The sequence below is a fragment of the Echiichthys vipera genome (genome assembly GCF_963691815.1).
Source record: "Echiichthys vipera genome assembly, chromosome: 20".
Taxonomy (NCBI): Eukaryota; Metazoa; Chordata; class Actinopteri; order Perciformes; family Trachinidae; genus Echiichthys; species Echiichthys vipera.
The window spans coordinates 18,022,869-18,036,377 of NC_139845.1; the positions used below are offsets into that span (position 1 = coordinate 18,022,869).

The 13,509-nt window shown below is 40.6% G+C and overlaps 1 protein-coding gene across 1 annotated transcript in view; it reads right to left on the minus strand.

Moving 5' to 3' along the window:
- ano2b (anoctamin 2b) overlaps positions 1–13,509 on the minus strand; it is a gene marked incomplete at both ends in the record, with an annotated part of 81,890 nt that overhangs the window by 57,464 nt on the left and 10,917 nt on the right. Inside the window, one exon of the mRNA XM_083935021.1 lies at positions 11,460–11,846. Coding sequence (XP_083791147.1) covers positions 11,460–11,846 — 387 coding nt within the window. The remainder of the gene's footprint in view (positions 1–11,459; positions 11,847–13,509) is intronic.

Sequence of the window (13,509 nt, forward strand, 5' to 3'; positions counted from 1 at the left end):
ATTTACTGATTTAACATGCACAATATGCATCTCAATTGTTTGTTGTTTATAACACAAGACCTCTTGACTGTTTACAATCAGCTCTGCGTCTTGTACACACACACACACACACACACACACACCACCACCACCACCAACCAAGCAACCAAGCACCAACCACAGCAACGTCCTGATTGATCCAATACGGAAGTGCCAAAAATTACAGTTCGCTGATTGTCCACTAAAGGCAGGTTTCATAATAGAGCAGTTTCTCATTGACCCCCATGTTACACAGGCCGTTTTCACAGCATAATTAAACCTGTTTAAGGCCTGGTACAAAAAAACATTCTAGTCTGTTTGTTTAGGTCATATCTCCATCTCCCAACACTGAGGGGGGTGAATTCTTTAGTATCAGGCTAGTTTTTATTTTATTGGAGTTTAAAGTTTATGAATAATTAGGTGATTGTCATTTTACCGTTCTCCTATTCATGAAAAGATGTCTTACTGTAGAAAGAAGTAATCGTGAAAGGTTCTCAGGTTTGGCTGTCGTTGTTTGTTTTGTTCGTTGTTGCGTTTGGACCCAGAAATAGTATTTTGAAAAGGTGTTACATCAGAGTAAAAGAATCCCTGCTAACACATAAAATGATGGTAAATACATCCACTGAACTGTATCTCACACATTGCTAGATTGAGTGTTGCTCCATATTAGACTACATTTCCCATAAGCCCCGTTGCTTTCCTTTTCTTCTTCCTCTAACTGAAAAACAAACCGGTTGGGAGTTTGTTTTATATTGGCCCATGAGCCCCTCCACCATCTGAAATCACCGAAAACTCTTTTCCCTCAGAATCAGACCTGCATGTAAGTTCATTAAAATGCTAGAGCTGCCTCATCCTTTCACTTTCCCATCTACACCTCGCTCCCCATCCTCATTTGATAGTACCCTCCTCCAACCAACATCCCTTATATTTTACCTACTTGCTCACATTCATTTCTCAGCTGTCTCATCCCCACTTCCTTCCTCCTCCCTCCCTTCCTCTCCCCCTCCTCACCCTCGCCTCCCTCCTTTTATCGCTCCATCGAAAAGCAGGGGATATAAATACCTTTCAGCCTAGAGAAGGTTAATTAGTAGAGGGATTTTCAATTAGCTCTTTATCTCTGTAGGGGGGGGTAACTAGGACGCAGCCGGGGGCGTATTTGGATGGGGGGGGGGCATCAAAAATGAGTAGGTGATCGGTTTGGGCGAGAGGATGGTTGGGTAGAAAAGGAAGTGGTGAACGGAGAGCAGTTCAAGAATAATAGAAATATAAAGAAAGTGACAGAGGGTGAATGAAACGGAGAGTACATGGATAACACAGAGAAAGTCTATTTAAGACAAAGACAGAAAAGTACGAAGCAACACAAAGAAAACCAGCATGGAAGGGGGTTATTAGAGGAAGTTATTGAACTGGGTAAAAGGATGTGGGGGTGTGACATTACAGGAGCTCCTGCACACCTGCAGGTGGTCGGATGTAGGGCTCAACCCTTAATACTGACTGCTGCTACCTGTTGTACCACACACACACACAAGCACACATCTGAACCAATCATTTGTGTTGATGCAATATTATGCAAAGTATTTCTTTTTTGTGCATTGAATAAGAGGAGCAGCTACAGAATTCTGCTGCAGAGCTGTGACATCAGCTGCAGAACGCACAGAAGAGAAAGGACAATATAAGTCCTAATTCAGAGTACAAATATGCAGACTGGGCTCTTCCCCGATACATGGGGTTTGGAGTTGCCACAGTAACAGTTATTGTTAGGCTTTATCTTGTTTTTAGGACCCAAATGTTGTGCTGACAATTATCTCTTTGCAAAGTTCAAACATGTGAGGTAGGGTGCATTGGAAAAAGTGTTTGTCTTTGTGGTTAGCCTTTTAACAGACCCACTACTTTTTCTAGATAGTATCTGGCTTCTCTCCCAATGCATTCTGGGATAGACTCCAGCCAACCCTAAACATGACCTCTTCCTCGGGGTCAAAAAGGGAGGATGTGGGAGTGGAAGCTGCCAAATGAGAAATCCTTGATTCCACAGCGTCTGTCTGAAGTGAAGTCAGTTACTGAAGCATGCTTCATCTGTCATTTATCCAGTGAAACATTTATTTAAAGCGATTCTTACCATTCTGGCTTTTTTACACTTTTCTTTTGTAATCTTAAAACGCAGCGTCCCTTCCAGTTGCCTACTACTGTCACTGATGCGAGTTGCCTGCCTCTCTGCAGAGCTACAGAGAGGTAGAGTGGTCTGTGAGAGATAACAAGAACTGATGCGTCAAGAGACGAGACGCAAGTCAACATCGTCTCTGCATCCAACGATGGTGGAGGCCAATGCAGTGTCATCCGGAGCTAAAAAGAGATGAGATGGTGGAGTTTCTGCTGGAGGCTACTTTTTAGTTTGCTTAAACTTGAATGCAACATTACATGTGATAACGCAGCATCCAGATGCTATCAGCTATCAGTTACTATAGTTCTCTAATACTATGTTATTTGTGCGAGGAAAATTAGCGTTAGCGTTAGCATCAGCACTAACATCACCGGTAGTGTAAACAAACTGGCCACTTGCGCTTCTCACTTTCTCACCACACATGCCAGGGGAGGAGGTAGCGTCAGAGGTCAGGCAGGACAAGAGGGTGGGATTTTGGAGGGAGGCCGGGTTGTTGAGACTTTTATTAAGTGCTGTGCAACATGCCAGAAAGGTAAGAATAGCTTTAAGTTTAAAAAAAGCTGTGTTATATATATATAAAAGATGTTATTTTGAGTTGAATTGAGTACTTGAAGGTGAGGGTAAAATCAGACTGGCAGAACACAAAAGTTTTAATTTTAGACAGTCCTGAGTAGCTAATATCAAACCAGGATTTTGATTATGATTTGCAGTTAATCTTTGCTAATGAATGCACTTTGATACACGCTTCGATTCGGACTGAATCAATGAGTAAATTAAACAGCGTGTCTGGCTCTGTAAGAGGGAGGAGACTGAGAAAATCAGGGTTTGTTGAAGAAAAGCTGCCAGCAAGAAGGTTAAGTTATCTCTCTTTCTGGATCTGAAAATCCAGAGTTTCTCTCATCACAGAGAGAAATCAGAGTTTTCAGTAATCCTGCTTTCTGAAACAGGGCCCAGGTCATTATGCATGAATAAACAATAAAAGCCATGTGTGCAAATGGCCATCGGAACAATAAACAATCTGTGTTAGCTCAATTAGCTATGAGAGCGAATAACCAATTTGTGCAAATGAGCGATCTGTGCAATTTGAGCTCCACAGACAACAGTTTAGTACTATCGACCACTTAACATGCAAATAGCAGGAGGGACAAAGGATTTCATTATCCTCATAACCAGCACTCTAAAACGTCGACCGGGAGCTAATAGTTGAAACTCTGACCAAGTGGGAGATCTTGGCTCTCCAGAAGGGAAGTAGCCTTCCAAAGCACCTGCTTGTTATATAGGTCTGTAAGCTGGGCCTGACCCCTCCCTAAGATCTTACAAGACACTTAGATAAGGCTGCAGACTCTGTATATGTTGGCCAAAGTCAAGATTCAGTAAAACTTCTGTAAGAGTCATCATCTTCGAAAACATGAAAAGAACACATTTTTCTCAGAAAAAAAGCATTGTTGGACCTTTTTCACTGTGGAAGTTGGTTAGTACAGGATTTGGCAAATACTTTTTGAAACTGACTGATTTATTTTGTTTTTGACACATTTAATTGAAGGTGTAGTACGGAAGAGTGTCCACCTCCTCCTCCTCCTCCTCCTCCTCCTCCTTTTCTTCCTCCTCCTCCTCCTCCTCCTTTTCTTCCTCCTCCTCCCTGGAAGTCTTACAAAACAGTTAATCCAGTTCATTCTGTTTCCCAAGCCCCCACAGACTGATCTCTTCAACAGTACCAGCTCCACTCCTGAATTAACATCTTGCTCTGATTTAATTAAAAGTGTCCTGGAAGAGGATGTCCCTCAGAGATCGAAGGTCAACTCAGTAATCCTTAGACACAGTCAACAAGTTTGATATCAGGGCACTCTTTTTCTTCCCAGCATCCAATTAATCTGAAGTCTAACAGGTTGAACACAGGCAGGAGAATTTATTTCAGTACAATGTGCACTAAAAACTAAACTACTAAAATAGTTTGGCTTTGTTTATCATCAAAAGTTCAACATAATGTGTTTAAGATGATTAGGCCTACTTTTTTCATCTTAAATTCTGTAATTATGCAGGGAAACACATGGTGAATTTATTACCTATGTAAATATAGCATATTATTAAATAATAAGTTATTCATGCAGTTAAAAATGACTGCTATGCTAAACTCTGCTTTAATACTGACTAGAAAAATTCAAGCCTCAGGAAATTTACAGGAATCAGTTTGGATCATTTCTGAGTCATGAAGTCGCTCAAACGGTTTGAATAATCTCATTGGTAAATTATTGCTGCAACATCTGCCGAATATGTTTTTCCAACTTCACAATGTCTTTGTTGACCTGGACATGAATAACAGCTCTAACCCCTGTGTTATTTGCTGAATGGTTGGTTGATTCAGTGATTCTTATATTCAATCCTGCTGTGAGAAACCAAGCTGTACAGAGGAGTCCAATGCTAAATATCTAAAAATGCTAAATAGTAGATTTGGAGTAAAGTGAGATTTGAGGTTCATAACTTAATACTAGACCCAAAAATAGTGTTAACTGAGCTAAGATTAGAGCTGGGGAAGGCAAAAGACAATGGCAGAATTTGATGTAGAGGGAGAGCTCTTCCTGCAGCTCTCCCTCTCCCCTCTCTGTCCTGAGCTCCTCCCACCACACAAGCATGGACTTCACACAGGAACCTGTACCAATGCTCACTCACTTCGTCCTGATGCTGTTATAAAGTATAGCTGCATTTCTCTGAGTATGAGTCCTGTTTTCTTAACAAACGTGTGGGCCTGTAAAGCCCTTTGAGATGGCATGGTGTGATTCAAGACTCTACAGAAACATAAACCTGAATTAGCCGCAGCCACGATCCTTTGGCTACGGTTAACAGAAGGCTAAGCTATTAACAACATTTCTCCATCTCTGAAACGCTCTCTTTTTTCAGTAGTTTTATTGCATTTGTCAGACTCTCTTTTAGACTCTGACGGTAAACATATTAATGTTAATATCGACCAAGTGTTTCAGGGTTGTTAATTATCCTGCTATCTGTAGGCTCACGGAACAGTCTGCATGGATGCAGCCAGTGGCCAATCCTGATCAGATAACACAGTGCTAAATCTTGATTTTAATGTTGATATGCCTTTGGCCGTCTGGAATTTAGGGACAGGCTCCAAATACAACATAATCTTGGAGCCGCTCTCACTGAGAAGCTGCGCAGCCAGGATTAACTTTAGCCTACCATAAATACCGGCTCCTCTGCCGTGTTTACTCTTCCTCTCATGTAGCCTATGGTGTCTCCTCATTCGGATGGCAACGGTCAGTGGTGCAATCGCTTCGGCCTCTGGTCCCTGTAGCAGGGTAATGCTGACATCCGAGGGGGTGTCAGAGGAGATGTAAACACAGCAGGCAGGCTTTAATCTAACCAGCAGACCAGCTCTCCCCACAGCAAATGTCTGCTGCCTGGAAAATAAACTGGACTATGCTACATTTTACACAGTTTCATCCCTCTGTAAACTGTACTGTGCTACGTATAGAAAGAGAACAATAATGTTTTTTATCTAATAGCTTAGCCTTAGAGTTTCTGCAGCTGTGAGCCTTTGCCAACAGTAAGCAGAAGAACTTTCACCTAAGGAACTTGCACTTGCATCTTCATTTATAGAACAGCCAATAGGAATGCTCTCTCTGATATGACCTGTGATTGGCCAAAGTCTCCCAATACTGGCTAGATTTTTTAGAGCCTAAAAACAGAGCCAAGAGGAGGTGCAAAAGTCTAATGTTCTCTCAGAACACATGAGTTACAATTTGATGAAATATTACGGAATTTGTGCACCAAAAACAGCAAAAATAAACTGCCTACCCCAGCTTTAACCATAATCTTTCAGTAAGTACTACAATGTCCATTAAAACATTTGGCACACATTTGATGCTGCTATAAAGCAACAGGTCAGCCGTTAATTTTCTATCCTGTGATGTAACTTCATTCATTTCAGATTGGAGAGAGAATCTGTTTCCACCCCAACATTCAGGTGCAGATACATTCCATTTTGAGGCTGGTGCTGCATGAAATGCATGAATAATAATCAATTAAACAACTTTTATTTTGTTATCTGCACAGAGACTACAGTGACCAAATGCATTACCGTTGTCTGATTGTATCTATATGAGTGATTAAGTGAGCAGCAAACCTACAGTTATTATCAAACAGTGTTCTCCTCTCTTCCAGAACACCCTACAACCACATGCAGATGATGGAAGGAGTGTAATTATATGTGTCAGTCAATTTGTAACAGTACTCCTCACTACATTCAAATGAGGGAAATTGAAACGCCAGTTTTCCTCTTTATATCAGCTGCTCTTAGCAGATTTGATCTACCCCTCAATCCATGAGATGAGATAAAGAGCTATCAGTCAGTCAGATTATCTCATCCTGGTTTAGGCTCTGTGGCCACATTGTCAACAATCTGATTAATACTAGCCTGCAGACCGCACACACTGCCAACTAGCTGTCAGCCATCACACACACACATATGCACACGTCCATACACTGGGGCTGAACGATATTGGAAAAATATATTAAAATATACATTGTGATACTAAAAAATAGAGCTAGAGCTGGTTGTGGTGCACTGCTACAGAGGAAATGTACTCAGCAGCACAGTAGGGTCGTGTTTAGATGTTACGTCATATTTGCAAAGGTTTCGTGAGATGGTTACGGTTAGGCATGAATTCAAATAGTAAAAGGAATGTACAATTTTTAAATGAAGAAGAAGAAGAATTACTTTATTTATACAAACGTATTTAGAGAGGAACAGGACGTTTCTGGGTGTAGGCCTTGCCCACGTGGGGGTTTAACCCCCAGCCAAAAACAGCATGCAGGGTGAGCAACCAAACCAACACCACTTTTTGACACCCCTCCCCCCAGCGTCAGATACTGAAGCACAGAGTAACAAGACAGTGGGTCACACACAGAAACAGTATCATAATAGTGTCATAATCTGACAGTGCAACACCTTCTAGCAGGATGGTATGTGTGTTTATTTGTTTTAAACGTAACCGTAATGATATTTCATATATTCATATATCCATATTCATATTTATTCCCCTGATTCGCTGCTTCGTCCTTAATGAACGGAGCTCGCTCTCTCCACAGTCTGTTGCCCGCTCAACCATCGCTGCACTCTCTTTGAGTGCTGTGTGTTTACTAACAGTAAGCGATTCATATAACATATAACACCTTTAAGTTTAGATGGTTACGGTTAGGATAGGTGGTCTGTAAGCAAGTCTTGCAAGAGCTGTGCAAGTTTTTGTCCATGCCTGCGCAGACCCCACCTGTTCACTATAGGTAATTATTGTGAAAAGGGAACAGTGCGAGTTTTCCTTTCGTATCAAGCAGCAAAAAAAGTTGTTGCATGATGTGTTTGCATTAATTTGCTTGACATCGCATGTCCTTTGCAATGTAGATTCTGCAACGATATATCACGCAGCCCACACACTCACAGGTATTTAGCCAAATAGGTATCACACACACGAATACAGAAAAGCCTAATTATATTCGTTGGTATGACACTGTAATAGTTCTATCATCCTGCATTGAAAGTGAAGATGAACTCCTCCCCGGACATTGTGAGCTTATGGTAACCACATTGTATCAGTGTTCCTGTATCTAATACCTACTATTAGGGATGTAACAATTCACAAAACTGCAAAACCAGCTTCCAACAGCTGAAACAAGAGACACTTCATTTTCCTAAATGATTCCTCTTCGTGTTGGAGCCACAGTGCAGCAGTAGTTCATTTGTTAACAAGTGGAACTATAACAATAACTACATTTGTACAACTCTGTGGCAGCGAGCCTACAACCCCACTACAAGAACACAGAAATTGTTCTGCCAAGCGCGCGCACTTACACAAAAGCAGGATTGCATTACACACACTCACACGGAAGTACTGGTTGCATAACACACAACGAAGCGATTTGCACGTGTCAAAACAAAATTACCCGTTTCAGGCTAAATTAGTAAATCGATGCAAAGAGGTCAGCGCAGCAGCTGTGTTGGCTACAACGACTACAATTTACTGCCAGCTAACATGAAACCTTCAAACCCTCACATTCACAGTCACATTTACACAATATCTATCTATAAGCATAAAATAACAGAAACATCACAAGAAAAAGATTCTTAGATTGGATGTAACGCATAGAAAAGTGCATATAAAATACAAAAAATATAAAAGAGGTCAGTAAATCAACACTATAAATATGAATTTTCAAAAGTATATTAACAGAGCTCAGAACTGAGCTCAAACTGTATTGGTGTTATGTGAGAGGAAGTAATTATATCTAATAAGAAGATGCAATTAAAATTGTTTTCTGAGTGATGTTATTCTCTGAGCTCCACAGCTTTAGTCTGATCTGGTCCTGTAAAATGGCATGTTCCACAGATTTTGACAGCAGAACAATCACCACACTTTTGCCTTTAAACATTGTTGGTGAAAGATTTCCTTTGTCCTTCTGGCAAATGTTTACCAAAAAGTGAACAACACTGAGTGAGTCAGACTTGATTTTCTTTTCTTCACTTCTCTGGTTTGCAGGTTTACACCAATGTATGCACCTTTGTGTGTTGCCCTGGATACAAGATGTTTCTGACACAGAAGTCTGCTATTATTTAAATGCTACTTTTTTAGAATTTTCTATTAAGATTGTGTTAGACGGTTTTGAATGATTCTGTTTTTTTACCTAGGATCATTTTTGTTTTTTGAGAAACCTCTTACTAAAAATCCTGTCACATCTCTGTCTCTTTCGTAGAGCTTAAACTTGTATTTTTCACTTTTTGTTTTTGCTTTTTAAGCAGTTTGTCCATGTTTGACTTTCTATGCGGCCAATATTTCCCTTAATAATGCATCTATAATTTTACCTTTTTGTGATATTTGCCTTTTAAAAGTGTGGAATTTATTGAAGGCTCGACAAAAGCAGTGCCTCTGTGTGAAGAGACTGCTCAAAACAACAGTGCATTTCATGTCAACACAGGAGCCAAAATAAATCTTTCTGGGAAAAAAATTAAAGGATTTGTGTGGAAAACACTTTGAGGGTGCATGGAAGAGAGAAGCCAAGATGGGCCTGTTTATCCCCTTTTCCGTAGGACGTTTAAACCTTTTTTTGGTCATTTGAATAAACTGTTGTCACTTACCATGGTGCAGATTACTGTCTATTGTTACTGTTTACACATTGACAACTTAAGAGATTTGACAACCACACTTTAGGTGTCAAATGGAGCTTTCCACTGTGAACAAGCTGACCCAGAAATTAGAGTCTGATGATATTATGGATTGCCACACTCATATTTACATGATCTTATTATTTTACTCATGTGGTTGAGGTGGATCTATACAGTACAGTTGGATGTATTGTAATAAGTGTACCTGCACCACTGAAGATACGGGTGAATATGTTAGAGTGCTTTTGGCAATGTTTGTGCCTGCTCTTTGTTTGCTCTCACGATGACACACACTTTCATGTAGTGTTTCTGTCTTTATTTGTCCAACAGGAGGGCAGCACAGCACAATACATAAAGGGAAATGAAATATACATTTCAAAGTGTAATAGAAACCTCCTCGTGTGCTCTTGCTGATGTAATAGCCACCACATCCTTAACAAACACATTGAGTCTCACCCACCTCTTTCCTCTACCATCTGAGCCAGGATCCTACAGCATGTAGGTGCTCACCTTAAATAGCTCAAGACAGAGTTACATCAGATCCTTTCTTAAAAATCCTGTACAGTCAGTCAAAACTGTAGCATCTAATCCGCATATCAAACCACAGGCTGCTAGTGCATTTCCTGATTACTTCTCCAGGTATTGTTATCAAAAAGATGAACTGTAATTGCTTTGTCCAAATACAAAACATCTTCATCTTCCTACAGACCAGGGAAGCAACATTATAGTTCTACTTCTACTCTATAGCTACAGTACACCAATCAATGTTAAAAAAAATACTGTGGAAACTGTCTCTCAAAGGGATGAAACCACAGAGAATTATTAAGTATAGATAGCTTTTCATACTTGTGTTTAAAGCGATACAATCTCTGTTAATTATCTAGCTTCAGATTTTCAACCAAAGGCTGCACAGATGAAACAACGGCAAAGGAAATCAACTAGTCCTCAACCTGGGTGTGTAACAGGATTTTCTCCTACGACAAACCCAGCAGACCTGAGCTAATGGCACACACAGCACCAAGCAAGTGGTCAGATCAGCCAGCAGGTGACCCGTGACTGTGATTCAAGAAGAGTTAGAGTTACAGTTAGAGTTAGAGTTAGAGTTAGAGTTAGAGTTAGAGTTAGCCGTGGCAAATTCAGAACCAATAGTCAAAAAAGAAAACAGTACGAGGGCTGTTTGGCAATATTTCACTTATGCAGTGGATGCAGGAGTAAAAGCAAAAGATTTGCTAAAAAGGATCCTATTTTGTGTTTCTTGGACTTTTTTCTTTTTTCTGTGGCATCAAGAATTGTTTTTTATACTAGTATTGTATCAAAGTTTCAAATTCTGGCCCGCAGCTTCACTGATTTGTTTCACTCTCATCAGTGTTGTTTCCAGCAGCAACTCACAGCTGTTTTCGTCAGAAAAAGCTCTGATAAGCCAACTGTACGCTACGATCCCAAGCGCAAACAGCAGGCAGACACAGTTAAAGATGAGCTTGTGAACATAGGGACAGATATTTCCCTCAGGAGTTGTTGGAGAACAGATAAAGAGAGTGAATAATAGACTTACATTTGAATGATGGCAGGAAACACCCTTTCAAATAAATGCTAATGTTTCTCTGTGGCTGCTGTGTTAATTTTCTCAACATGTTTGCCATGTCAACTAAGGTGATACATTAGCATTAAGAGCGGGTTATGCTGCCCCTAAATCACAAAAAAAGATTAAATTAGAGCAGGTTTAGCTGAAGACTATTATCTGATGTCAGGATGGGTATTTTTTTATTGCTTGTTTTTATTGCATAATTAATTCTTAATTCTAATCATATTCTGTTCATTGTCTATTTTCATTGTACAAGCTGGAGCCTGCCTTAAACTCTCATTGCTAAGTACACTGCACTGGGCTATATGACAAAAAAAACCTTCAACCCTGAGTACAGCAAGCTTTACATTAATAAGTCAAATGTTCCTTCCTTCCATAAGACTGGTTTCAGACCGAAGTTGTTGGTCAGGAGGCTTTCAATCCACCAACAAGGAAGCCAAAATCATCACTCTCAACTGCGTTACACATAATAATATAACATTATTTCTGGTGTCAGTACAGTGCCTTGGTGAAGACAGGACGGGGACAACACTCACCTCTCTGTCCCTCTCTATCTCCAGGCCGGCCTCCAGCAGGCTTGCCTCAAATTCCTGTCTAATTAGACGCATCTCATGGTCAGCAGGCTCTGTGAGCTCGTTCCCTCCTGCACCTCCAAGCTCCATGAACACCTCGCCGACACCGGCAGCCTCCCCTCCCGGTATGCTGCCTCTTCCTCCTGCCGCCACGTCTGAGCCCACCGTAGGGGGAAAGTTGCCGTTAGAAACGATGGATAACCTGTCGTGCGAAACTGTGGTACTGGCACGAGATCGTATGGAGCCATGCCGCCGCTGATGGAAGACCAGAACGTAGTCAACTTTCCTTCTGCCATCAGAGAAGTAAAGGCCTTCTCCGTTGACTTGCGGTCTTGAAGGTGAATCCACAACCTGTATGGAGCCACGACAGATCAAAAGAGAAGTAAAATATACTGAAAGTAGGAACTGCTGTTAGAGAACTCTCTTCCATGCTCTCATTTGTGTACAATAATTATTACAAGGCAACACACATTTAAAGTTAGTTAAAGATAGTTCCGAAGTGTAGTTGTATGAGGTACTTATCTATAGTCAGTGTATTACCTACAGTAGATGGTGGCACGCTCCTAGTTTGGAGAAGCAGACAGGAGTACCAACACTGAAGGTAATCAATGTACTGCTGTGGACGGGGGTGGCAACTAAACATATTTTAGAAACTTTGAAAACACTTTACCTTTCCAGCATACAGCCTTTTTCAATGTGGAACTGAAGCTGTTATCTATGCTCTCTTCAAAGCCCCCAGACTCCATTGACAAAAATTTTACTTCGCAGAACACAGGAGTTGCTGGTCCACTTCTGCCTCAAAAGGTTAGTTTGTTTGTGCGATCGTGTGACTTTGGAGTTTTAAAAGGGTTAGGAAAGAACAAAACTACCAAACTAAATAACTTGTCGAGCAGCAACTCCAATGTTTTGCAAACTAAACTGTTTTTGTCAATGAAGTGTGGAGGCTTTCACAAGGGCATAGTAAATTGGCTTCAGTCCCCCCCACGTGAGGTTAAACAGGCTGTTTGTTGTGTTGAAAATATTCTAAATATAGCGTATAATTAAACTGATATTGATTGTTTTAGGCATCATACGTTTAGCTGCTGCCCTCGTCTACAGCAGCAACTTGCTTCGCTTCCGTGTCAATATCCCCTGCCTGCTTCTCCGAACTGCCGACCATGCCGACCACCATCTCCTGTAGATGATACACTGTCTATGGATAACTACTGTACTTTACCTCATACAACCCCACCACAAAAAAACTCAAGACTAACCCTTTACCAGATACACATTGTTTAAGGATAAAGCATACACAGAACCTTTACGCAGCCGTGGAGTTATGTAATAACCGATTGAATGAACTTAAACATCTACTGCACTGTCAGCACACGCAAGCACAAGTGGCTTTTGGCAGGTTCTCAAAAACACTGAAGTGAGAACCTTCAGCAACAGAGTGGGCAGTGAGCTCACCTTTGGCAGTTTTATTCTTTATTTAGACAGAGGGAAAGTAGAGAGGGAGACTAAACATGGAGGACACAAGCGGGAACGCTCTATAGGGTCTGGGCATGAGGAGAGATGTTTTAACATCCTAAGACCAAGTTTCTTACTTATCAGCAGGACACGTTTTTAAAAAAAGCCTACAGTCTATGCTAATCTTTGCTAAGTTAAATTCTACTCTATTCATAGACTGTGTGGGTTACAGCTATATTGCTATAAATAATGCAATGTCACTTACATAAATTAGATAAATAGATACAGTAGGCACATGGCACAAATGTATCATCAAGCTCAAGTATCCTAGAGTATTAGCTTAATTTTCTCACTGTAATTCTGCCATTAGTTTCATCTTTCTGCACAGAATAAAAGCTAGCAGAGCAATATCTTTTACATGTTTGGAAAAGTATCTCCTAGATTTATCAAGAAATGCTTTAAACTTGTAATAACTGGGTTTTTGGCCACTTGAGAGCAGCAGAAACCAGTAATGAACACAGCATTGACAAATCATCACCTTTTAAAACAATATGGCGAACTTGTT